The sequence below is a fragment of the Diabrotica virgifera genome, chromosome 3 (assembly GCF_917563875.1).
Source record: "Diabrotica virgifera virgifera chromosome 3, PGI_DIABVI_V3a".
Taxonomy (NCBI): Eukaryota; Metazoa; Arthropoda; class Insecta; order Coleoptera; family Chrysomelidae; genus Diabrotica; species Diabrotica virgifera.
This window is the reverse complement of record NC_065445.1, coordinates 225500656-225528014: the sequence shown is the minus strand read 5'-3', so window position 1 is coordinate 225528014 and position 27359 is coordinate 225500656. Positions and strand designations below refer to the sequence as shown.

The 27359-nt window shown below is 32.1% G+C and overlaps 2 protein-coding genes across 2 annotated transcripts in view; one reads left to right on the top strand and one right to left on the bottom strand.

Annotated features, from left to right (window-relative positions):
• LOC114331236 (cytoplasmic dynein 2 heavy chain 1) overlaps positions 1-27359 on the bottom strand; it is a 410099-nt gene that overhangs the window by 114150 nt on the left and 268590 nt on the right. The window contains exons 39-42 of the mRNA XM_050645881.1: positions 9121-9257; positions 3440-3572; positions 3249-3380; positions 1643-1889 (exon numbers count right to left, since the gene is read on the bottom strand). Coding sequence (XP_050501838.1) covers positions 1643-1889; positions 3249-3380; positions 3440-3572; positions 9121-9257 — 649 coding nt within the window. The remainder of the gene's footprint in view (positions 1-1642; positions 1890-3248; positions 3381-3439; positions 3573-9120; positions 9258-27359) is intronic.
• The window catches only part of LOC114331232 (transforming acidic coiled-coil-containing protein 3-like), a 64188-nt gene continuing 46026 nt past the window's right edge, over positions 9198-27359 (top strand). Inside the window, exon 1 of the mRNA XM_028280728.2 lies at positions 9198-9350. Within this exon, the coding sequence (XP_028136529.1) occupies positions 9288-9350 (63 nt within the window). The 5' untranslated portion in view covers positions 9198-9287. The remainder of the gene's footprint in view (positions 9351-27359) is intronic.

The window sequence follows — 27359 nt, the reverse complement described above, 5'->3', positions numbered from 1 at the left end:
CTTTAAAAACAAAATTTTTCATAAATGAGCACCTCGGACTGGTGAAACTTACAAATCATATAAACAATGAATAAGTACAGTAAATTTTAAAGCGGTACGATAAGTTTCATTGATATGCTAATCAGAGGATGATTTTCACAATTTTTTTACCCAAAAAAGGGACCAGCATTATTTTAAGCGTAACTTACTTAGTTTAGATGCCCGAAACTTTTATACATAACAAAAATAAAGTTTTTTAAAAACTAAAAATGCTTTAATGAGTTAGTTTTTCCCGGAAAGTGCTTAATTTTTTCATTATTTCTCGTTGAAATATTCGATTTGGAATTTGACGAATGAGAACCTATTTGTGATGAGCTACAACTTTGCTTCTACTTCTTGAACGTATGTTTTTTCACCCCTTTCACTCCCCAAGTAAAAACAATTCTGGGGTCGAGTTCAATAATGAAGTAGAGGGTAAGAGGAACCTTAATCCAAATTTTCATGCAATTCGGTGGTGATACGGAAAGTTACACGGTATCGCCGTATTTCGTATTCATTTACTGGCCTACCAACTCGTGTACTATGATTGAAATTATTAATAATCTTTAACGTTTACAATATTTAAATCGCCCGCTTACAATATTAAAGACTTCTGTAGTAATAGTTATTTATATACCAAGTCAGTAAAATGACACTTTATCGAACGAGTCTTGATATTACGAGAAGAGCGAGCGTAGCGAGCGAGGCGAGTAATAGACGAGTTCGATAAAGGGTCTTTACTGATGTGGTGCATACAAAATTTTATCGCCAACATAATTTGATTGGAAATCAACTTGGAATTTGATTTCTGATGATTCGCAGCTTAAAGTTAACTACGTAAGAGTTTGGGTTCTGTAATAATTTAAAAATAATATAAAATTTATAAAATAATTTAAATAAAAACCTGTCGTTCATGTAACTTCTTTAGAATCTCATTATAACACTACACAATTTTTTAAATTTGATTATCTTCATTATTTCATAAAATTAATCATCTTTAATTTTAGGTAATAATCCCCGAATGAAAAATTGGAAAATGAAGTACTGAAAGCTTGACAGCTTGGATAATGCCAAAATATAATTTATCTACAATTTCACTTTCTACAATAATTTGATATTGGTTTTAACACTTACTTACACTTTACAATTTAAGAACTTTTAAATTTTAGACGTCATAATAATTTCATGAGAGTGATGACAGAAAACTTTTGCAATATGGCCGCTTTCGATTTTTAATCGATAGTTATCAATATTGTATAATTACTAAATCGGTAAAATTTTAATTTATTTTATATGAATATAATATTTACAAAATACTACAGAATTTCACTTTTTGACATAAATTTAATTGTTAATAACGCAAATTATGTACAATATTTTTAATAATTAAAATAAATAAATTTTAAGTTACTCAAATTCTCGGTATTCGATTACTGCCATTGACTACTTACATTCAATCTGGGTTAATTTGATTAATCGCGGCAGGTAAAGTAAAATTCTTCTTTCAGTACAATAAGTGTTACTTTACTGCCGCAAATGAGGGCAAATGAATAAATACCATAATGAATGACTGTAGTGACGGTTGGCGATAAAATTATTTTAAACGTTTATTTAATATTCATACCATATTGTTGTATTCCACCTTCAACCATTTGCTTCCAATCTTCGATACTTAATTTAGTGAGATCTGGTTGTTTTGAAGATTGACTTTGCTTTTCCACAGGTACATAAAAATAGTTTATTTGGGAGGTATAAGACGATGAACCCCAAGTTGAATTAAAGGCATCATTTAGTATTTTGTAAAATAGTTGTTTGTCCTCTTCATTTACCAATTTATTTACGAATATATCTTTAGCTTCATATTTAAGGATCTACAAAAAATTACGGTTAATATTGTAAAATTTCACAAATGATCGCAGAAACAAAAATAATATTTCACTTTTCTTTAATTGAATTGTTGAACCAATATATCAAACTTAAGGCCGGTTTTCACGCTACGTCTTGTTGCACGTTTTGTTGGATAGGGAACCGTTCAAGTATTACTTAACGCTGGTCGGGGGGGGGGGGGGGGGGGGTTAAAAATCTTCAAAAATTGCGTTACGCAATAGTTAAACGCCCATTAGTGTGCGTTACGTAGGGGGGAAAGGGGGGGGTCAAAAATCTTCAAAAATCGCGTTACGTAATACTTGAACGCTCCGGACAAATCCTATACAATAAAACGTGGCGAAAGGAAAGTAATATTAACTTTCACAAGACGAAAACATGAGTAGGTACTAAGATATGTGATAAGAGGGAAAAATACATTAATATATACACAACTTTTTATGCTTGTTCGAGGCAAACGGAATGTTGGAAAATGAAGAATATCAGATTCAAGAGCTTGAAAGGATCATTTGAATGCAGTAGTGCAACACTTATTAAAGCGGCAGTCAGCAATGTCCGTCATGATGACTTGCTATCTAAGGGCGCGTCCATAGTGCACGTTGGTTTACGCCTCAGAAAGCCGAGTCCGTGTGCGAATAATCCTAATAACAGCGCTCATGTGCATTTTGGACAGGCCCGTTTAAATACGAAGGATTATTTGCATACGGACTCCGCGCTGACGTCGGAAACCAGCTTGCACTATGCACGCGCACTTGGAAAGAAGATGGAACTTGAAGAATAAGAAGAAGGAATACTAATAGACTGCTCAAAAAATGTACGGAAACTCTATCTCCTTTGTTTTGCTATTATTTTCTCACTGCTTATTTCTGTTGTCACCCACGGCTAGGGTATGTACAGTAGAATTCGTGCAGATGATACAAACAACAGATATTTTAAAAAGAATAAAATAAAAATTCCATTTTTATTCAGTTGCAATGCGAAGGTAAAACAATCTTATTTTTCACTTAGAATACGGAGAATACGGAGACGATTTTCGACTCTCAGTGGAGTCTCATCGGAGAGCCGTAGGCCTGCTGCTGGATACTCTAAGTGACCAACAACGAGAACGAGAGTTTATCCCCCACACCGCAATTGACGTGAATGGATTAGGTGACTAGCGTCATCTGGCAAATGAAAGATGAAGTTTTCAATTCTAATAGCAACATTAATAATATTTTTAAATAATATTAATGTTGATATTAGAATTGAAAACTTCATCTAACAAATATGTTTTTTATTCAAAAGCTTTCAGTGAACTAAGTGTAATTTGCACTTTGAATATACTTTTGTTCATTTTATTAGCTTACCTCAATTACAAAATCTTCTGTAGCTATATTAGCACTATTCCTGTAGTTGAGCATCCCTTGACACCAACTGATTACATCATGAGAAGTAAATATGTAATGCTTGTTTTGAAAACCGCTAAAAGAATTTTTTACCTAAAATAAAAAAATTCAAAATAATGAGACACTCTTAAAATTTCAGATTTAGGACTTACTTTGTCATAAACAGAAATGACCACTGCCGCTAGTTTGATAATTTTTGCTTTTGGAAAAGAATTTGAAATATTTTTCAATACAGACGTTAGGTATGTCACAACGATAACAGAAAAATCTTCTTGTTCAGGTAAGCTAAAATAATTTTTTTTTACATTAAACACACTAAAAAAGAAAATCAAAAACATAATTTTATGTTCTAATAAATTAAAATAGTTTTATGTCTGTACATCGTCGGTGATGTGATATTACCTCCTATCTACACTTTTGCACAAAAATGAATTACTATTTGTTGCATTCCCGCTAAAACATAATTACGCATGTCCCAACAATATCTTCTAAGTCAAGAACTGTAACAATAATGAATATTCCCTCTAAAACATTCTTCCTATGTCATTTCGTGTGAAAACCGCTAACATAACCTCCAATCTCAATAGTCACATATTGAGTGTCAATGTGAACAGATTTTCTGTGACTCCGCCTAGTGAATCTTTAAAGCTAAACCATCTCAATAATTTTATTGTATTTTATCTAATAATAACACTACTGGAAAACATATAAGTACAACTTATTCAATCAATATAACGCACCTCCGCTCAAAGAATGTCATAACTCAAAAAAATTTTAAAATCGGTTTTGTTGGACAGTTTATTAAAACTATAAACTCCTACCCCACAAAGTGTCACGTCTATGGGTCAAGTACTAGTGTCCTTATACGATTATCCAAAATCAAGGACGCGCCGAACACAAACAGTGTCATATATCGACTTTTGCAAAGCATTTGTCCATCTAAGATGTGTATAAAGCGTCGTTTGTCGAGTTAAGACAGTATATGTGATAACTTTATTCAAAATAATCTGCGTATGTGCTCAAGAAAAGTGATACATTTATCATTTATTTATCTTTCTTTATGCAGTATTTTGTGTTTGATGTTGTTACTTGTAATTAATATTACATCATTAAAAAGGATAAGTCTGTTAGCCAGATAATAATAATGATAATATACAATTTGTACTGCAAGTGTCACAACTCAAAAAAAATATTTAATATTTTTAATAATGAGGCGCTCAGGGCAACAGTGGCCTTAGCCCAAAAACGAAGTTTTGAGATAAACGCGATATTTGCATTCGTATTTACGCCATTTAGCCAAATATAGAGGTAGGTTGTTTAGACCCTTGTCAATCCAAAGATTTAATGTTGCTGCGTTTATTGAGATATTAACCTAAAATGCTCAATTTGTAGGTTAGGCCATTGTTGCTTTGAGCGCCTCAAAATATGAGGTATATTATACTTAATGCGCTATTTTATAGAGCTTCAGAAATCATTGTAACTAACTAAAATAGTTATTATTTTAATAGTTTTTTAACTAAATCCGAAAATGTTGTAGGACAAACTTTAAACGTCGTTTTCTCGAAATTTTGCTTTTTTGACTTATGACAGACAGGAGGTGCGATATCACTGTATTTATCATAAAGCTCAATATTAAACCGTTACCAACCGAATTCATTCATGTGTGTAATATTTCTACACTCATTTTTGGACGCAACAGACTCGGTAGTTTTTGATGAAACTTCAATTGAACAATTGCCTGTCGTTTTTATGTAGATCCAAGTACAAATTTCAATTTCCCAACAGAAGATTCAGATAATTTTGAAGGTGTTGTCTAACTACTAGAATTCGGAGATAGCGTCGAACCTAATGCTAATCAAAAATGCAGAAAAAAACATTGACGAAACTATAGACCTTCAGCTGACAATGCCTGAAAATGAAAATAAGCAGATGTCTATTGCAGAGGATAACTGGAGTTCCTGATTGTAAAATAGGGATAAAGAAAAAAAGAGAAAGAAGAATTCAGATCAAAGTGAATGGAAGCGAAATAAAAATAAATTGCTACAGATGAAGTGTTAGGTTTACGTTGGATTAAATAGAGACAAATATAATGTATTTCGGCATAATACCGAAAAAGATGAAGGACAATTGGGACCCACCTGTGTTTCTAAACTATGTGAAAAATCCTCCAAGAGAAACTGCAGACAGTCCACACAAGAAATGATAATGGAAATTTTCAATTATTTTTAGATCAGCTAAATTAGGACCAACCGAAAATTTAAATTTTTCGCATGTCGAAAGACATTGTGTGGCTAGGTCAACGACAGGAGAGTCAAGCAGGAGAGAGGGACCTCCGTTACACATTTACCAATGAAAATGAGAAACTTACTGTCTGCAGGATCACGTTTTTGAATAATCTGGCCTTAGTATAATTTACTGTTCAAAATTGTGTGAAGGAATCGAAATAAATAATTCAACCTGAAGCTAAGTACAGATGAATAAGTAGAATAGATAAATATAGTCCAGAATAGATAAATATAGCAGATTTTCTAAGAGTCGCTAAAGAAGCAAGAATGAAACCAACACCATATAAATATAAACAATTAGAATATAAAAAAACAAGTAAAATCCTTTATAAAAGGTATATTTATTATTGAAATAAATATACCTTTTATAAAGGATTTTACTTGTTTTTGTAATACAGGGTGTCCCGGTATTCTACCGACAAACAAAGACACGAGATTCCTCAGGTAATTTTAAGACAATTTAAAAATACACCATTAAAAAAGACAAATCCACCTAGTCCGAAAATGCTTCCTAATAGGCAGCTAGAGCTCTTTGAAAATGGCGTCTTTTAATTAGTTTTTCTTAATTACTTCCAGAACGCTTCTAGTTAGAAAAACAAAAATTGGTGCGCATATTTATCTTCCAGAGATAAATCGATTCCATTCTTTGCGAATTTATAATACCGGTCATAGGCGTCCGTTTTGAGAAGAATACCGGTTATTTTATCGCATAAGTTTTTTGTTTTTAAAATTTAAGCATTTTTCACTTTGGATTATTAAATTGTGAGGTATGATTGTACTAAAAGGTACTCTTGACTTAAGTCGGTAGGACATACCGTTTTCTAGAAAAATCGATTTGAAAATTTTTCGTCTCTTGAATTTGAAAAAAAAAAATCAAAAAACTTTTCAAAAAAAAAACGGTGTATCTTACCAACTTAAAGCAAGAGTAACTCTTACTACTAGAATACCTCATAATTTAATAATCTAGTATCAAAAATGCTTAAAAATTAAAGACAAAAAAGTTATGCGATAAAATAACCGTTTACCTACCCAAAACCAACGAATATGACCGATACTGGAAATTCGCAATAAATAAAATCGACTCATCTCTGGAATATAATTAAACGTACAAGTTTGTGTTTTTCTAAATAGCTTTTTTTTATTTTTTTTTTAAATTTAAAAAACGAAAAATTTTCAAATCGATTTTTCTAGAAAACGGTGTATCCTATCGACTTAAAACAAGTGTACCTTTTAGTACAAGAATACCTCACAATTTAATAATCCAGAGTTAAAAATGCTTAAAAGTTAAAGACAAGAAAGTTATGCTATAAAATAACCGTTGCACTACCCAAAACGGACGCCTATGAACGGTACTAGAAATTTCTAGTGGATGAAATCGATTTATCTCTGGAAGATAAATACTAAGCTTCCATTCCGGAAGGATTAAAAAAAAACTAATTACAGACACCATCCTTAAATAACTCTAGCTCCCTTAGAAAGCGTTTTCGGGTTAAGTGGATTGGGTTAAATTGTCTTAAAATTATCTGAGGAATTTCCTGTATTCGTTTGTCGGTAGAGATTCTGGATACCCTGTATATGGTATACAGCCAACTACAGGAAAACTTTTTACTTGTGGAATTGGAATATACTCTTGTTGACAATTTTTATTCTTTGGAAGAGCATAAGTGTTACAAATCTATAAGACCTATACAATAGTAGATCAACGGCAGATCATCATCTGACCGATATAAAAATCATGGATTATAGTCGTGAGGAAATCATTCATGTGAAGCTTGATACGGATAATCTTTGGCTCCACCTCTCTTGTAGATTGAAGACAATGGCCCTTATAGAACATTATCCAAAGATGTGTAGTGAAAAGCTGAAATTAACACAGTAGAAATTGATGCATTTACAAGAACTGAAAAGTGTTTCCTAAGGATTATCGTGCCTATTATGACTCACTTTCCTATGAGCACAATTAGCAATCTTATGTCATTGTTTTCATTTGTATTGAAAAATGTTCTTTCAGCTAATGTCTTATTCATCAGCCTAGAACCAAATCCAATGAATTTAATTGAAACTATTTGCGGCCACTTTTCGACTTACAACCTGCTATCAATGTATTCTCCTATTCTTAAATTTATATAAAAATGTGATTCTAATTAACTAACCTATGAACGTAGTGATTCTGCAGTGGGAGCTCGTACTATGGTCTGTTTTTAAACCAAGAGGATTATTTGAAATTTACGACGCCGTAATGCTTGTTTGTAATTGGTCCAATCTCAGACAAGTTTACTTCACTGTTATCAAATTTTGACACTAATGACATTCATGAAATTTTGACATTACTGGCATTTCGTAGGTAAATTAAGTTATATCGGTGGTTTTTTGTGTTTTCTTCATTGTTCCTTTGCTTTTCAGATTTTTAGTCTACCTTTATATAATAAAACAGTTGTTTTAGAACTCTTTAGCGACGTATCAGTATAATATAATATGTATGGATTACCATTGAAGGCCAAAATGATCAACCAAAAAAGAAGATGTATTTGGTGATTTTTCTAGTGACTTTATTGGGTGTGAATGTGTCTTTTTAGTTTAGTCCTGGTGCGGGAGCACGCCATATAGAATTCTATTTTAGTGACGTCACGTTGCCTAGCAACTGTCGATTCTCCCATTATGAAATTCTATTTTGTGACGTCACTAAAATAGAATTCTATTTGGCGTGCTCCCGCACCTGGGCCCAGAGCACGGCAAATAGAATTCTATTTTGCTGACGTCACAAAATATAATTTCATGATGGAAGAATCGACGGTTGTTAGGCAACGTGACGTCACTAAAATATAATTCTATTTGGCGTGCTCCCGCACCTGGTTTAAAAACAAACCATAAGAGCAAACATTTTTAGTGATCATGCATGGGCATAGAACCAATGAATGGTGATCGGGTGAATTCTGACAGGGGGATCCTTTAAAATAAAAAATGACTTTAAACATATGTCAAATTAATGTTGACAATAAAAAATGTTGAAAAAAAGGTTATTTGTTGTATTTGCCTCACGCCAACTCAAAATTTCTACTAAATCAAAGAAGAAAAACAACACTGTATATTGATAGACAGTTGCCCCTAGCGTAAAATTTTTTTATCTTGGCATGTTTGTCCCACACCAACCATAATTGGCAGTTAACTAAAGAAGAAGAAGAAGAAGAAGAAGAAGAAGAAGAAGAAGAAAAAGAAGCAAATTGTACAATGTACTAACTCCAAATTTTAAGAGAATAAGGGATTTTTCCCTTATTCCGCGACGATGAGCTGGCCAAATACCCAAGTAGGTGGAGGCCAATAAACTAAAGGAGAAGAAGAAGAAGAATGTTGAAAATATTAATAATAAATATTTTTTAAAGTATAAAATATATTGTAGTTTTGTAAAATATTCTTTAGGCTTGCTTGTTAACACAGAACAACAAAAATGCATTCAATTTATGAAATAAGTATAAAAAATTTATTTTTAGAAATAAAGGCAATGATAACAATAATCTTGACAGTTCCTAAAACTAATAGTGAAAACCTACCTTACATTGAAAATCCGCAAATTTGAAGTAAATCTCTGAGAAAGGTTATTGGTGGCTTCCAAAGATCCAACGACAGTCAGGTTGTCAATTCGGATAAATTCGACATTTGAGTCAAAGAAACCTTCATACACAATCAACTAAAATAAAGTAGTTAGTGTTAAACGGGTATGTCAAAATTTATATATAATTTCGTGTTTAATGAAAGATTTTTTGTTATGGATCTTTTAAGGGTAAGTAGATTATGTATGTTAGCCTTGTTGAATGAAATATTTAAAAATATATTTCTGTATTTCAATTTGGTCCGCAAATGGTTAGTAATGGTAAAAATATCAAAGACTCCATATAATTTTAATACTGGTTTTAAATAACAATAATTGTGATTTAATGTTGGGTCTCTTGTGATAAAATATGTTTACGATATTTTCAATCTAGGAAACATTTCTAAAAATATATATTTTTTTTATTATAAACTTTACATACGTTCATGGGTGCTTGAGAGAAGGAACTTTTTTACTTTCATATTTAGCGAAAAATGTTAGTCTTGATAACAAGTTTTGTGTGCTCTAAAACCCCATGAACTAAAATAAAACTCAGGTTTTTCAAAACTTGCTTCATTTTATAGTCAATTTTATGCAAACTTCATCAATTTTTGCACTAACTTCAGAAATTTATTAATACTATGGTAAGTGACATTTGCATCAATAATTATATTGGGTGACGTTTATGTCATTACCTAAGAAATAATAATTCAAACTGTTATATAGGGCAGTCAATGAGGGTATGTGGCTCCGAATTCCATCCTACTATATCAATTTACTTGATATTTTCACAGTAAGTAGGGAATAGCCCAAGAAACAAAGTCTACCCTATGCCGATGTGTGCTTTTGTCTTGGGGGCCGTTCCCACCCATTCTCGGGGGTGGAAAATTTTTTGCTTAAATAACTACGGAAGTTGCTAGAGAACCTAATACTAAGCAAAAACTGTTCTATAATTTTTGTTTCGAAAACTCAATCCTTTTTGAGTTATGCCTGGTTGAAAATTGGCCATTTTCATTGAAACATAACACCTTTTCAAACGGTTTTTTGCGAATACCTTAAAAACTATGCTTCTAACTAAAAAAACTATATAAAACATTTTTGTAGCTTATAAAATAGCAAAGAGATTCTCTCCTTTATGAATCTTCTAGTTATAACACAGAAAGAGATATGGTAAGTGAAAAAAACTTGTTTTCTTGGTGCATGCTCAGTGTATTTAACTTGAAATAACAGAGAAACGGTCCATTTTAGGTGTATAATGCTACCAATAACTTTTATTGTGCTTGAAAAGACCTTTAAAATAAGCAGTATTAAATGTCGACTACATTGAAACTATGCGAGATAAACTGTAAAAAATTTGATGACTAACGTATTTTAAGAAAAAAATGAGAAGTGTATTTAACCCCTCATCCACAAGAATTTAAATGCATCGTTTTTCTTCTACAATACATTTTACTATAGTGTTTTTTATGTGCAAAAAGTTGGGCGGGTTTAAAATGAATGGTTTTTGAAAGAAATAAAATCAAATTAGTGAGAAATAAAATCAAATCAAATCTTCCTATTTCTCCATGTAACTCGAAAATGATGAGAGATGCCAATAAAAAGATGCCATACAAAAATGTGAGTTTCTTCTAGATAAACATTCTGATTTTATTTTTTATATCAGTAACTCTTATTATTTTCAAGTTACATGGAGAAAAAGAAGATTTTTAAGAAAATTTATATATACGCTCTATAATCTGATCTTATTTTTTTCAAAAACCATTCATTTTAAACCCGCTCAACTTTTTGAACATAAAAATAACACTGTAGTAAAATATATTGTAGAAGGAAAACGATGCATTTAAATTCTTGTGGATGAGGGGTTAAATATTCTTCTTAATTTTTTTCTTAAAATTCGTTAGTCATCAATTTTTTGCAGCATATCTCGCTTAGTTTGAATGTTATCGACATTTATTATTTCTTATTCAAAAGGACTTTTCAAGCACAATAAAAGGTATTGGTAGCATTATACACCTAAAATCGACCGTTTCCCTGTTATTCCAAGTTGAATACACTGATTTGAGCATGCACCAAAAAAAGCAAACTCTTTTTACCTACCATATCTCTTTTTGCGTTATAATTAGAAGATTTATGAAGGAACGAATCTCTTTGTTTTTTATGAGCTACAAAAATATTTTTTATAATTTTTTTACCTTGATGCATTGTTTTTAAGGTATTCGCAAAAAACCGTTTGGAAAAGTGTTATATTTCAATGAAAATGTCCAATTTTCAACCACGAATACCTCAAAAAGTATTGAGTTTTCGAAAAAAAAAATTATAGAACAGCTTTTGCTTAGAATTAGGCCCTCTAGCAACTTCCGTAGTTGTTTAACCGAAAAATTTTCCACCCCCGAGAAGGGGTTAGAACCGCCCCCAAGACAAAAGCACACATCATCATAGGGTAGACTTTGAATAAGGAGATATTTTCAGGCTATTACTAAAATTTTATTAACTTCCATGCAGTAGAATAGAATTTGGAGGTAATAACCTGTTCTTGCTCTCATTGACTGGCGTAATACAACAATAATCTTTTTTATTTAGCTTAAATGCCTCGAATTTTTTTTTTTTATTTAGCTAATGCCTTGACAACTAATGGCCATTGGCAAGGTAGGTACGGTAATTTTGAACAGTTAGGTACCTAGTGACATGTGTAGTGTGTGTGTTGAGTAAGTGTCTTGTTACTTTGCAAAGTCGACGTCATTGTCTTTGCAAAGAGACGCTAATTGTATCCGAACGTCTGCGGTCCCTCCGGTGAGTACCGATCCCACAAGGACAGAAACTATATTCATTTATTACAATTGGATATGGTAATTGAGTCAATACTCGCAATCTATAGTTTGTATTTTTTATTAGTTGTTATGTAATCATGGGGCAACCGGTTTCGAGTCTTACAATATATGACTCATCATCAGGCCCAGTACAAAAAGTCTTCTCTATACAAACTACAAGCTAAAAAACACAAAATGAGAGACATGTACACATATATATATATAAAACATGAAAAACAACTTTGTCTTGGTTTCAATCACATACAATAAAGCCAAGCAACTGTTTAGTATTGAACTCAACAGTCCATATCATGTAAAATGAGACATTATATCATTGGGAGCGACCAATCTGATGAAAGGTGCTTGGTATATAATTTGATATATATGCTACCATCAATCCTTAACTAGTCAAGGGTCGATGGAGTCCTGGTAAAATAGTATGCGATCAAAAGACATAATATAAATTTTCTTTTTTTTTTTTTAGTAAACGGTATCTACTTACATAACAGCCATAGAAACTGTTCCACAGCTAAAGATGTACCTGGAAGTCACCAGCCCCATAAGAAAAAGAAAAGTTGACCAATCAAACAGCCCTTAGTCTCTTATTGTTAGTTAGTTAAGTGCAATTTGGAACCGTTCAAGAAATTATTTTATACTGTGTTCCAAGTGGTGTGTGTTATTTCTCTTAAACAGAACAACTGACAAGAACAACTGTTTAAGAGAAATAACACACACCACTTGGAACACAGTATAAAATAATTTCTTGAACGGTTCCAAATTGCACTTAACTAACTAACAATAAGAGACTAAGGGCTGTTTGATTGGTCAACTTTTCTTTTTCTTATGGGGCTGGTGACTTCCAGGTACATCTTTAGCTGTGGAACAGTTTCTATGGCTGTTATGTAAGTAGATACCGTTTACTAAAAAAAAAAAAAGAAAATTTGTATTATGTCTTTTGATCGCATACTATTTTACCAGGACTCCATCGACCCTTGACTAGTTAAGGATTGATGGTAGCATATATATCAAATTATATACCAAGCACCTTTCATCAGATTGGTCGCTCCCAATGATATAATGTCTCATTTTACATGATATGGACTGTTGAGTTCAATACTAAACAGTTGCTTGGCTTTATTGTATGTGATTGAAACCAAGACAAAGTTGTTTTTCATGTTTTATATATATGTGTACATGTCTCTCGTTTTGTGTTTTTTAGCTTGTAGTTTGTATAGAGAAGACTTTTTGTACTGGGCCTGATGATGAGTCATATATTGTAAGACTCGAAACCGGTTGCCCCATGATTACATAACAACTAATAAAAAATACAAACTATAGATTGCGAGTATTGACTCAATTACCATATCCAATTGTATAATGGACTTGCATTGGCAACCCTTTCATCATTTATTCATTTACTAATTTATAATAAATGAAAAATTTCTGACCCTGGTGAGATTCGAACCCACAACCATTCGGATTTTTTCGGTCCAAAGGCAGGCGCTCTTACCACTGAGCCACGGAGGGGGGTCCTCGAATTTACCAACTAAAACCAAACAAAAAAATAGTTAAGAATAAACTAGAAAAATTAATAGTAAATAAAAAATAACTATTCAACATCTTAATCATTTTCTCTGCCATTCTCAATTATCGTGCAAAGGTCTGCTATCATAACGGCTATACTAATTTTGTTGACGGTAGGATCTGTTAAACCATTATTTTAGGTTTCTAAACCATGACTTTCTTCTTCGACCTGGCCCCCTTTATGGGCCACTATACTAAATCTTTTTGGATGACGCATAACAGACCCAAAACCACTTTATTAAATTTTCTAATCCGCTGCAAAAAAACCTCGTAACCAAAGTTATGAACTTTATCTTCGTATTTCAAAGGCGTCAAGTTATCAATATTGAGGGGGTTAGTGTTGATACCTTAAAAACATCTAATGGACATAATTATAGAGACCCTCAAAAGTAAATATTCTTCTTTACGTGCCATCTCCGCGACGAAGGTTGGTAATCATCATTGCTATTCTAACTTTTGACACTACACCCCGAAAGAGTTCAGTTGAGCTGCATCCAAACCATTCTCTGAGATTTCTCAGCCAGGACATTTTTCTCCTACCTATGCTGCGCCTTCCTTGAATCTTTCCCTGCATAATTAATTGTATGAGTTCATATCTGTCACCACGCGTTATATGACCCAAGTATTGAAGTTTTCTTATTTTGATGGAATCCAGTATCTCCCTGCTGTTCTGTTTTCTTCTTAGTACTTCCTCATTAGTTATTCTGTCTGTCCAGGAGATTCTCAGCATTCTTCGATATGTCAACATTTCAAATGCTTTCAATCTATTGACACATTGTTTATTAAGTGTCCATGTCTCCACACCATACAAAAGAAGAGACATTACATAACATTTTAGTACTCGCTGTCTAAGATTTAGGCTGAGGTCTCTACTACATAAAATTTGTTTCATATTAGTGAATGCACTGCTAGCCTTTTCTATTCTAATTCTGATTTCTTTGGTATAATCGTTTTGTTTCACTAATTGTTGTCCCTAAATAGTTATAATTCTGAACTCGTTCTATCGCCTTATTATTTACATGTAGATTGATGTTTCTAATATTTTACTTTGATATAAATATGAATTTTGTTTTCTTTATATTTAGTGACAGACCAAATTCTTCACTCGTTGCAACAACCTTATCTAAAATTCTTTGTAGATCTGTAATAGTTTCTGCTATTAGTATTGTGTCATCAGCGTATCTAATTTCACATATGGGTAGGCCATTTATTTTTATGCCTGCTACTTCATCTTCTAATGATTTTTGAATATTTCTTCTGAGTATGCATTGAACAGTGATGGCGACAAGACACAGCCCTGTCTAACGCCTCTTTTGACTTTTATTTTATTGGTGTCTAAATCCGAACTGAGTTTGTCCAATGTCTTGTTCTAACTCAAAGCTAAATAAGAAAGCCTAAATACAAGGATATAGGGACTTTATATAGGTACTGGTAGCCAACAATACAAACAAAATGCAAAAGCTAATGCACTCATTGACTAAAACAATATTAAAAATAAAAATGGAGGTAAATACACTAAACAGCAAAATTAACGCACCACTTTAAAAAATGAACATGTTTGATGTCTCGAATTTCCTAAACCTGTTGTCCGTTTTGAGTGATTTTTTTAGTATGTTATAGCTATATTTTTCAAGAATATCGATGTAATAATATCGTTGCTAAACAGTTAAGTGTAATTGTATACCGGGTGTAACAATTATAGTGTATTTTTTCCTCAACGTTCGGAACACCCTATGGAATATTCCAGCATATATAAAATATTGAAATTAAAACTCAACTATAGCCTTAGTCTTTCCTAACATTTTGCTTTTTGATTCATTCGCTTATGCTGGATAATAAAAAAGTTAGGTACTTTAACTACTAGCAAAATTCTTTTTTCTTGCAAACTGATGATTGATTTATTGTTTTAAAACCGGTTGAGATATGCAAATGAAATTTAGTAGGTTTTAAGAGGTAGTTATTTTTTATTTCTTGACATACAATTAAGAATTTTGAATTCACCATTGGAGTGCATACGGGCAATATGACCAGGTAATTTGTGTGTCAAGAAATGCATAACAACTACCCCTTAAAACCTGTTAAATTTCATTTGCATATCTGAATCGGTTTTAGAGCAATAAATAAATCATCAGAAGTTTGTAAGAAAATATTTAACATCCCGAATCTCGGAACTGGAGCATTTGTGCACATAATAATATGTTTATAAAGAAAACCGTCATAATTTATTCATTCAGAATAATTACCCCTTAAAGTTTGTCGCATTTATTTAGTTTTGATGAATAACGTTGCTAATTGTTAAAGAACCTAACTTTTTTATTATCCAACATAAGCCTATGAATCAAAAAGCAAAATGTTAAGAAAGCCTAACTCTACAGTTGAATTTTAATTTCATTATTTTATATACGCTAGAATATTCCACAGGATGTTCCAAACTTTGAGCAAAAAACAAACTATCATTGTTACATTTGGTATACAATGACACTTGCCTGTTCAGCAAAAATATTATTACGTCGATATTATTGAAGAATAAAGCTATATCACACTAAAAAATCACTTATATCGAACAACAGGTTTAGGAACTTTGAGATATCAAATATGTCCCATTTTTAAGGTGGTGCGTTAATTTTGCTGCTCAGTGTATAAATCAAACAAAGACGATTATAGTTAATCAAAAGGAAGACCAAAACAATAAGGAGGTTAAATACAATGGAACTATATTAGAAACATTACCAACGTACTGAACGTACGGATATCTAGGCAGCATTTTAATTGATGATAGCAAAATATATGCGGAAATCACAAATGGAGGAAATAAATCTACGCGATTATACTACACAATTACAACAATACTAGGATACAAAGATAGAAAAATATAAGTCAAGAGAAAAATTCACAATACGATAACGGTGCCAATAATAACATAAGCAAGCACAAGCTGGACATTTTATATAAAAAAACATAAATCAAAAATCAGCGCAATGAAAATGAAACATGTAAGAAAAATATGAGGGAAAACCAAATAGGAAATTCAGATATCCGACATGTCCGATAAATGACAAAGCATTTTACATTTCAAACTAAGTTCTCAATCCAGTAGTAAAGAAAACGACAATAAATATATCGTTCTCATGTCACTAGATTGACAACAGATGGAAACTCTCAGGTTACTACCTCCACTACTTTGAAAAATTATGTCATACGGATGTCGACTCGAACATTAAGATGAGGGAATTTTTGCCTCATCTTAATGTTCCGGTCCAGAAACCGGTATAGACTCTTCCTGCACTCTCCGATTTAACTAGAGTATACTGCTGCTGCATTGTCAGGTTGCAAAGGAATTGAAAAATGTTTATACATTTTTAATTCATTTACTCTTTTGTGGAGTACTTATGAACCCTTCTCGTTGGAACTTAAAAATTGGAAACGCAAATTCAAGAATATGGGACTCCCACTAAATGACCATACACCATATACTCTTTGTTTCGCAGATGACCAAATACTAATAGCACAAGACTACGATGATATTTGTTACATGACAAGAGAGCTAATAGAGGAATACAGGAAATGGGGACTGGAGATGAACATAGGATAAACCAAATATATGAATATCGGTGGAACGCAGCAGGACTTCTAGAAGGAGGAGAAACCATGAGTAAATGTAACGAATATAAATAACTGGGTATGAAAATCACGAATGATGGAACACTGGACGGAGCCATTAAAAATCGAAATACTCGGGGTATGAAAGCAATTACGCTCCTAAACTCAGTACTCTGGGACAAGCAGATAAACAACCAAAACAAGAAAAAGTTCTATAACGCCGCCGTAGTGAAAAGCACTATAACATACAACTGCGAAGTATGGCCTATGAAGGAAAAATCAAAACGAATATTAGAGGTCACCGAAATGGATTTCTGGAGAAGAGCTGCAGGAAGATCAAGAAAAAACATGTTACCAATGAACGGATACGAGAAACAATGAAGGTCACACATACAATAAATGACAAAATCAACGAAATACAACTACGATGCTTTAGTCACGTACAAATAATGCACGAAGACAGAATCCCAAAACAAGTACAAAACTGGAGATCGCAAGGTAGAAGAAGAAGAGGTAGACCGAGGAAAAGTTGGCAGGCAGGAATAAACAAAGCCATGGATGAAAGAGGTCTGCAAGTAGATCAATGTGCGGACAGAGAGGAATGGCGAACGGGTATCGGAAGACGGAGAACTTTGTAGACCTATAATATATATAAATGGGTAAAGGAAGAACTTGAATCCCAATCCGAGGCCTGAGAGGGCAAAAATATATATGTATAACGGCGGGTGTAATTTCCTCACCAAAATAATCTTATACCTGAGTTTGGAAGGGTATGTCATAATCCGACAGGTATTTTCCTCACCAAAACTGAAATGGTTGTTTCAGGTAGATTTTACTAAAAGGCATTCAAGGAAATTATTTATCTACTATAAAATTACAGTAGATACCTATAATAAATTAATTAATTAATTTTATAGTATTTTATTTTTAGTCATAATTGGAATTTTGACAAAAATGGCATGTTTAATAGAAAGTAATCTCGGTATTTGAAAATTTTATTTTTTATAAGGTGAAAGTTTTAGAAAGTGAAGAAGTGTTCTGGAGGCATAAAATAACTTTTAGTGTGAAATTGAATACTATTGGGGCAAATTTTACAATAACTAGAAGTAGCCTACAACATAATCATGAACCAGATCTGCAGAAGATAGATCGAAAAATTGTCTCTAACTCTTGTAAACGTAGAGCCGAAGAGAATATACTGGAAAACCGCCAAAAATCATTCGCCAAGAGCTTGCAGCTAATTTGCCTGAAACAATTACTACGATTGATGTCTGTTACATAAGAAAAAATATATATAATTATCGACGAAAATGATGCCTGGTCGACTTCCTTCCAATATTGATGAGGTTCAAGAATTTGTGAAGAGCTGTGCTCAAAAAACAACCAAGGAGGAAAATTTTCTCTTTATAAACTGTGTCAAAAGTAAGATAACTGTATTTAGTTGTGAATGTGAAACAAATATAAGTTTGTAGGAACATTGAATTTTATACAGAGAGGGGCAAAATTATGGAATATATTCATTTTGTCTAAAATGGACGATTTTGGACAAAAAACCCCGAACCCCGTCGATTTTTATTTTTAAATCACAATTTTTTGGCATATCTATATTTCATATTAGTGACGTCATCAATCAATCAATCAATCAATAATTACATTAATGTTTATATTACTGAATAGAGAATATAACACCCTTTCAAATAAGCTACCACACGACCCCTATTCCCATTTAAAAAAATCATTGATTACGTGATCACTCACAGTTAGATGACGTTACTACTATGAAAATATAGGCCAAAAAATTGTAATTTAAAAATAAAATCGACCTGTTTCGGGGTTTTTCTCCAAAATCGTCCGTTTTAGAGAAAATTAATTTATTCCATAATTTTGCCCCTCTCGTATATTATATGTATGGCACAATTAACGTACCACATATTATTTGCAATTATTCATTATTCATGGGCCAATTAATGGGCATTATATTTCTTTATTATACTGTTTACTGTCAAACAAAAAAAAAACAGAAACTTAAAACAATCTTTTCTATTTGTTAAAATAAGAAATTTTTAAAGCTCTCGAAATTGAGTTTAATCCTAGTAAAGTCTTTGTAGATTTTGAAAAGGCTATATTTATACATAATGCAATCATTCAAATGTGTCCAAACACTGAAATACATGATTGAAGATTTCACCAAGTACACCAAACTTGGTATAGAAAATTGTCTTTTGATTTAACATCAGAATATACAAATGATTCTGAAGTAGGCTCAAACATACTTTTGGCCTTACATTATATAAAACCGGAAGACGTATCAGATTGTTTTATGTTTGATTTAATGTCATGCAAACTATAAAATTAATTTTTTTTATTACTGCAGTCTGCAAGTAAGCTGAGAAAAATTTAAAAAATTTACGTACGACTGGTCTATTATTTTACAAATAATGACATTATTTCGAAGTCTATTAAGTACGATATAACGCCCAAGGGGGTGTTATAGAAAAATAACGCCCTATCGCCTATTAAATTTAAATAACGAGTTAAATACTGTCAAGCTGACAAATAAAACTCTAAGTAAAACTATGGTTATCACAATTACGTTACGACTATTTCTGGTAAATGTACTTATTCGAAAACTAATTAATTCAAAATTTATACAAATTTTGCATATAAAGGATAATTTAGTCGGACATTAAACGTTGAAGGCATCACGGGTATTATAATAATAAAATAATAACGCTTTCGGTCAACGTACATACCTCGAGCCGAAGGCCCTTGGTCTATACACTATTGACCTCAAGCGTTATTATCCTTATAATACCCTTGGTACCTTAATAACTATAATAAGTTATCAGTCTAATCAAATGACTATAATGGATTTTGTAAAGTGTGTTTCTTATTATAGTAAATAATAAATAATAAGTTATACGTTTTGCACATGACCTATATTATAAACTATTATTACAACGTAAGGAAATGTCTTTTATTCGGATTTCGGATGCTTTCATAATAATCATTCTTAAATTACATCTATATATTTTTATTTTATTACCTGAGTGAGTTGGTGAGGAAAATACCTACCGGATTAATACGAACCCTTAAACTTGGTGAGGAAAATACCTGTCGGATTATATGGTTCTACTGGTTGGTGAGGAATTTACCTCCGCCCATGTATAAAGAAGAAGAAAAACACTATTTAATGCTTTTTTGAAAACGAACAACAACTAGATGATAAATATTAATGGGGACAAAAAAAGTAGTCCTGTCTTGCCCTTTTTCGTATTTGGAGCTCTTTAGAATAATTATAATTATTATGCTTAATAATAAATGTAAAATTAAAAACTAGAGTGTTAAGGTCCTAAGTTGTTTTCTCTGTTTTGATGTGCGGCATGGAAGCTTGGACAGTGAAAAAGATAAACATTAAAAACATTGAGGTATTCGAGATGTGGTGCTAATATGAAAAATGCCATGGACATAGAGAGTAACGAATCAAATGTTTTTCTGAAGACGGGGAAGCAATGTGAAGTCATAAAAACCATACAAAAAAAAATGAAATATCTAGGCAACAAAATGAGAGGGGAAAAGTACTCCCTGCTAATTCTCATAATCCAAGGAAAAATCTCGGGAAAGAGAAATGTGGAACGTAGGAGAATTTCCTGGTTGTTAAACTGATGGAAGTGGTATGAGTTCAGTTCAATGCAATTGTTCAGAGCTGCAGCCAACAAAGTTAAGATTGCTGTGATGGTAGCCAACCTCCGATAGGAGACGGTACTGTGAGAAGAATAAGAAGAATAATTATCCTGGCCAACCTTTATGTGTGCACATTGATGTCAGTAAAGATTTAATTTGATCATTATTGAAGGTTCGCATCACCACGTACCTTCTGAAAAATGAATCAAACCAAGAGACAATCTATTCTTTCACCCACAAGTATTTATGAATTTATTTTAAACAAAACAATTTTGATCAAATTTTAAATAAATAATTTTTAGTAATGCTTGGAAATATATTACGGAAAATTATAAATAATAAAGTAAAAACTGATCAATCGATAGTTAACAAAAGTGTTTTGGTATGTGATATTGAGAAAGGCATTTAATGATTACTGACTTAGCTTTCTGGTAAACTTATTATAGTCCTTGGAAATCAATAAATTCGAAAACATAAATTTATAATGATCAAGTTGCGGCAACCAACGTCTCTGTTCAAAATCGGTTTATCAATCATTCACACATAAACTCCTATCATTATGGAAAACCCAATTAAAATTATTAGACGTTTATAATTATTAAAGTTCTAAATATGTATATAATTAAATTATTACGTAATTTATAATAATTTAATATAATAAAATAATACTATAAATTATTATTACGTTGGTTTTAGGTCTGGATTCTGCGTACCCAATAAAGTTGATTAATAGCAAGCTGAATATTTGTTAATAGCTTAAGGCCGTCCGCACATGAGTCGATCGAAAACAGGTCTCGAGGTTCGCGCGTCTTGCTCGTCTTGTACGAACCCTGCGGCACAAGCGATTGCTCTCCGCACACTACTCGATTCAGTTTGCTCACATCTTTTTTATTTATCAACCCCAACGACTATTTAGATCTGTAAAAAGTACGGTATTGTTACATTTTTAGTATCATTTGTATACAATGAGCATTATACAATTGAGGGTTCTATTTCCCCAACGAATTTTATAATAAACACCTAGAAACACAAGTTCAATGTTTTCAGAATTTTATATTACAAACAATATATTTCCACAAAGTTAGTAGGTAGTACTACAATCAATGAACATAACATGCACCGATCTTTAAATAAAAGTAAAATTTCATTCAGCGCAAAAAACAACAAAAAACGAAGGAAACAAATAAAATAAACTACCTATTATGACTAAAAACGTGCGTCTCACTCGAACTTTCTCGTGCACTACGGATCGCAAGAGAGGAGAGTCGTACAAGACGAGGAGATTTTGCAATCTTAAGGTCGCCTCATATTATAATGTACGTCGCGTTTTCGTCACGTAGCGTTTCGTTTGCGAAAAATATAATTTAATGGTTTTTAAATTGAACCATTCATATTGTGCGTATAAGACACGTAACGTAGCGTATAAGACACGTTACGTCTGCGTTCGGTTCATTCGAAAACAATATTTTTCGGATGTTGACAGATACGGGTCGTTTTCCCCTTGTTGTTTATGTAGGTATTTCTTTGAATTTGATACCGAGTATTTAGACCGGTCAGTATCGTCGCCCTCGCTAGCGAAATTATTCCGATTCGATTTTTTGCACAAATTTACTCAAAGAGAGGTTCTTATAACATATCCACAGGGTGCCAGGCGGTGCCGTGGTCGAAAAATTGTTTAAACAATCTTTTTCAAACAAATTCACAAAAATATTTTTTCATTCGAGCAATATTTTTTTTTAGATAATTTGGGTAATTCTGAGCAAAAAAGGCTTCTTGTCATTTTTCTCTAAAATTGCGAAAAATCAAGGCTTAATAACTCGATTAAAACTTATTATTATGAATTTCAATAAGTGACCAAATCAAGTTTCAAACAACTTCTTCAAGGTCCTGAAGACATTTTTGTCATTATTTTATTACAAAGCTGTTATTTTTAACTATTAACAATTACCGCTATAGTCCAACTGTATCGTCGCCCTCGTTAGCGAAATTAGATTTTTTGCACAAACTTACTCAAAAAGAGGTCCTTATAACACATCAACAGGATTCCGGCCGGTGCCGTGGTCTAAAAATTGTTTAAACAATTTTTGTTAAACAAATTCACAAAAATAATTTTTTATTAATAATTTAATTAAACCCAAATTAATAATAATTTGAGTTATTCTGGGCAAAAAAGGTCTCTTGTGATTTTTCTCTAGAATTGATTGTTGTCGAGTTATATGGCCATTTCCGCATTTTTGCAAGATATGTTTTTTGCTAAGAATAACCCAAATTATCTAAAAAAAAATCGTAATGAAAAAATTATTTTTGTGAATTTGTTTAATAAGAATTGTTAAAACAATTTTTTGACAACGGCACCGCCCGGCACCCTGTGGATGTGTTTGTTATAAGGACTCTTTTTGAGTAAGTTTGTGCAAAAACATCTAATCAAAATAGTTTCGCTAACGGGGGCGACGATACAGTTGGACTATAGCGCTAATTGTTAATAACTAAAAATAACAGCTTTGTAGTGAAATAATGACAAAAATCTCTTTGGGACCTTAAAGAAGGGGTTTGAAACTTGATTTGGTCACTTAATGAAATTCATAATAATACTTTTAATCGAGTTATTAAGCCTTGAAAATGGCCTTTTCGCATTTTTCAAATTTTTAATCGCATGTAACTCGACAACAATCAATTTTAGAGAAAAATGACAAGAGACCTTTTTTGCCCAGAATGACCCAGTTTATCTAAAAAAATATTGCTCGAAATGAAAAAAATATTTTTGTGAATTTGTTTAAAAAAAATGTTTAAACAATTTTTCGACCACGGTACCGCCCGGCACCCTGTGGATATGTTATAAGGACTTCTTTTTGAGTAAGTTTGTTTAAAAATATCGAATCGGAATAATTTCGCTAGCCGGGGCGACGATACTGCCCGGTCTAATTTAAAAAGTAGTTTTCGAGGCAATTTGTCATGTAAACATGTGTTGTGACAATAAACACATCTGCACCACACCAAACTGAAACCAACGTAAACGTTCTATGTATGATAATGTGAATGGGCAGTCCGATTGACGGTCTGCAAACGCTACGTGCCGAAAACGCGACGTGCATTATAATATGACGCGACCTTTAAACGCCTCGTGTACGGAGCTCAATGCCACAACGAAGGAACTTGAGTGGCAGGGAGAAATCTACGCGATTTGAATCGAGCCGAGTGCTTCGAGCGTCGCTCCATGTGCGGACGGGCTTACGGTGTCTAGTCGGACAAACTTTGATGTATGGGAACACTGGAACAGGGGAAGTTTTAATTGTGGAACGTGATTTTAATTTTGGAACACGTCATTCTGACAAGTTTATGATTGTGAAAACTAGCAGGTTGTTTTTAAATTTATTCAATAGCAAACTTTATATAGTACATGAAAAAATGTTTGTCCGACAAACATATTGGGCATTTTAATAAGTCCGACACGTATAATATGTTTTTTTTGTGTGAATTTGATGGCCTTGGCCGAGCCAATTAGCCAGACATTTTGTTATTTTAAAAACAAACAAATTTGATTTTTCAATCAGAGGAATTTTTTCTGTATTTTTAACTCTAAATACTAGTCCAGAGAAATAAGATTTTTCTCGTGACACATCCCCCTCCAGGCCGAAACCAAATTTTTGAGTAGTATGGACATCTATATTAATAACCTATATGTTTCCTGCAGCCGATTTTGATGATATACATAGTTATAAACAAATGAAAATCAAAAAACGCTAAATTTTCGCTTTTTTGGTCTATTACTAAAAAGTGAAGCATGTTAAACAAATTTGAGAGTAATAAACTGATAAATCATATAAAAAACTTCAATATGGCGTCCGGGCGTCCGCTGCATATGTCTATGCTTATTTGTTGCTTAGAAAATTGGAAAATAAGTAATAAATTTTGAGATTTTATAAATGTTCATGACTTATGCAAAAATTAAGTTAGAACTTTCTTATTACACAGAATGCTGAGACTTCTGGTGCTTAAATTATATTCTAAATTTCAAAGCAATTGGTCAAATAGTTTAAAAGTTATTGAATTTGTTTATCCCAAATTAACGTTCTTTGCAACACTGTAAGTCAGAAAACGATGAGGTTATAGTAATACTTCGAACAGTTTATGAAAGAAGAAGATTTATGCTATTAACCTAATTAAAGAAAAATGACAAAAAATAATTTTAAATAGTGTAAAATTATTTTGCAAAAACATGTCGATTGTTTGCTTATAAACAATTAGATTAACTTTTGAACCGTAACCTGTAGGAATAGCTATTTGTATAACAAGGGAGGAAAGTGTAACTTTTCCTCCCGAGAATGAAGTTTACTGCCCGACGCGTAGCGGAGGGCAGTAATCATTCAAGGGAGGAAAAGGCACTTTACTCCCATGTTATACATATGGGTTTTCCACCTTGCTCAAATAACAAGTCATTTTTTCACTTTACTTAATTTATTTATGTAACTAACCAACAAAATTTATTAGAACTAAAACAACAAGTAGGTGCAATATAACCGTCAACTGTCAAATATAAGTCAAATTATTAATGTAAACATTGTTAAATCAAAATAACAATTTACTGTTTTTTACCATTCTGCAAAATACAAGATGTTTTATAAATAAACGTTAAAATGTATAGATACTCCGTAATAGAAAATAGATATTATACAAGCCGTCAATAAGTTATATTTCATGAATGAAGTACCATGCCGTCACTTTTACTTTTCCTCCCTAGGGAGGAAAAATATTTTCCTCCCTAGGGAGGAAAAGTACCCTTTGCTCCCTACAATTAGGTCCGGAAAAGTATACTTTCGGTAGAGGTAGGTGGAAAAATTATTTTTCCATATTTAGAAAGACTGAATTTTTATACACATTTATAAAGAGAAACAATTGTCCTATGATAATTAGGGACGAAGTTAGCACCCTTCTCTTTTAATTCACAGCAGCTTTGTTTATAACAATTAAGAAATAAAATTAGCCGCATTTGAAAGAACATACATCAAAGTTTTAACTTACCAAGTATATAAAAGATTTCCTTTCAAGGAAATCATCCACAAAGCTTAAAATTGTGGCCCTTAAAATCGGCCAGCGTTGAAACTTGGGTTAGCGATGAGAGGGGGGAAGGAGCTGTTAACTGTATCTCTGGTTCTCGATTATTTATATCGTTGTTTCTTTTTTTAATTTCTATGTACTTTTTACGTACATTACGAATAGGCGTTATTTAAATAAACTAATTGTTATATACACTAACAAAATTTAAACAATTTTTTTTCAATTTTTTAAATAATATTTGATGTAACTTTTATTGTAAAACGTACATATTAGTTTTACAGGGCGTAACAAAAATACAGGTCATAAATTAAATCACATATTCTGGGAGCAAAAATAGATCGATTGGACCTAACTTACCTTAATACAAATATGCACATAAAAAAAGTTATAGCCCTTTGAAGTTACAAAACGAAAATCGATTTTTTCCAATATATCGAAAACTATTAGAGATTTTTTATTGAAAATGGACATGTATCATTCTTATGATAGGAACATCTTAAAGAAAAACTATAGTGAAATTTGTGCATCCCATAAAAATTTTATGGGGGTTTTGTTCCCTTAAACCCCCCAAACTTTTGTGTACGTTCCAAGTAAATTAATATTGTGGTACCATTAGTTAAATTCACTATTTTTAAAACTTTTTTGCCACTTATTATTTTTTCGATTAGGCAGTTTTCGAGTTGCAGCTTCTTTTTTAATATGTTTACATAAAAATTTTATGAGGTTTTGTTCCTTTAAACCCCCCAAATGCTTGTGTACGTTCCAATTAAACTATTACTGCGATAACATTAGTTAAACACAGTGTTTTTAAAAGTTTTTTGCCTCTTTGTATTTTTTTGGTAAGGCACATTTTATTGAGATATGGCTTCTTTTTTAATATAGTTCAAAATATACCTAAAAATGTAAATTATAAATAAATTTTCATATTATTACAGTCTCCATAATCGTACTTAACCATGTACAAATATGTGGTGAATTTGACAAATAGTCAAAATATCTCGATAAACACCGTTTTTTCGAAAAATTACAAAAAGATAAAAAAGTTTTTAAAACACTGTGTTTAACTAATGGCACTACAATAATAATTAAATTGGAACGTACACAAAAGTTTGGGGGGTTTAAAGGAACCAAACCCCATAAAATTTTTAAGGGGTGTCCAAATTTCATTATAATTTTTTCCAAAAATACTACTACCATAAGAATGCCACATGCCCATTTTCAATAAAAAATCTCTAATAGTTTTCGATATATTGGAAAAAAACGATTTACATGTTGTAACTTCAAAAGGCTGTAACTTTTTTACGTGCACATTTGTTCTAAGGTAAGTTAGGTTCAATCGAACTATTTTTGGTCCCAGAATATGTGATTAAATTTATGACCTGTATTTTTGTTACACCCTGTATAATTAAATTATTACGTAATTTATAATAATTTAATATAATATTGTTGTTTATTTGGGTTTATATGACTG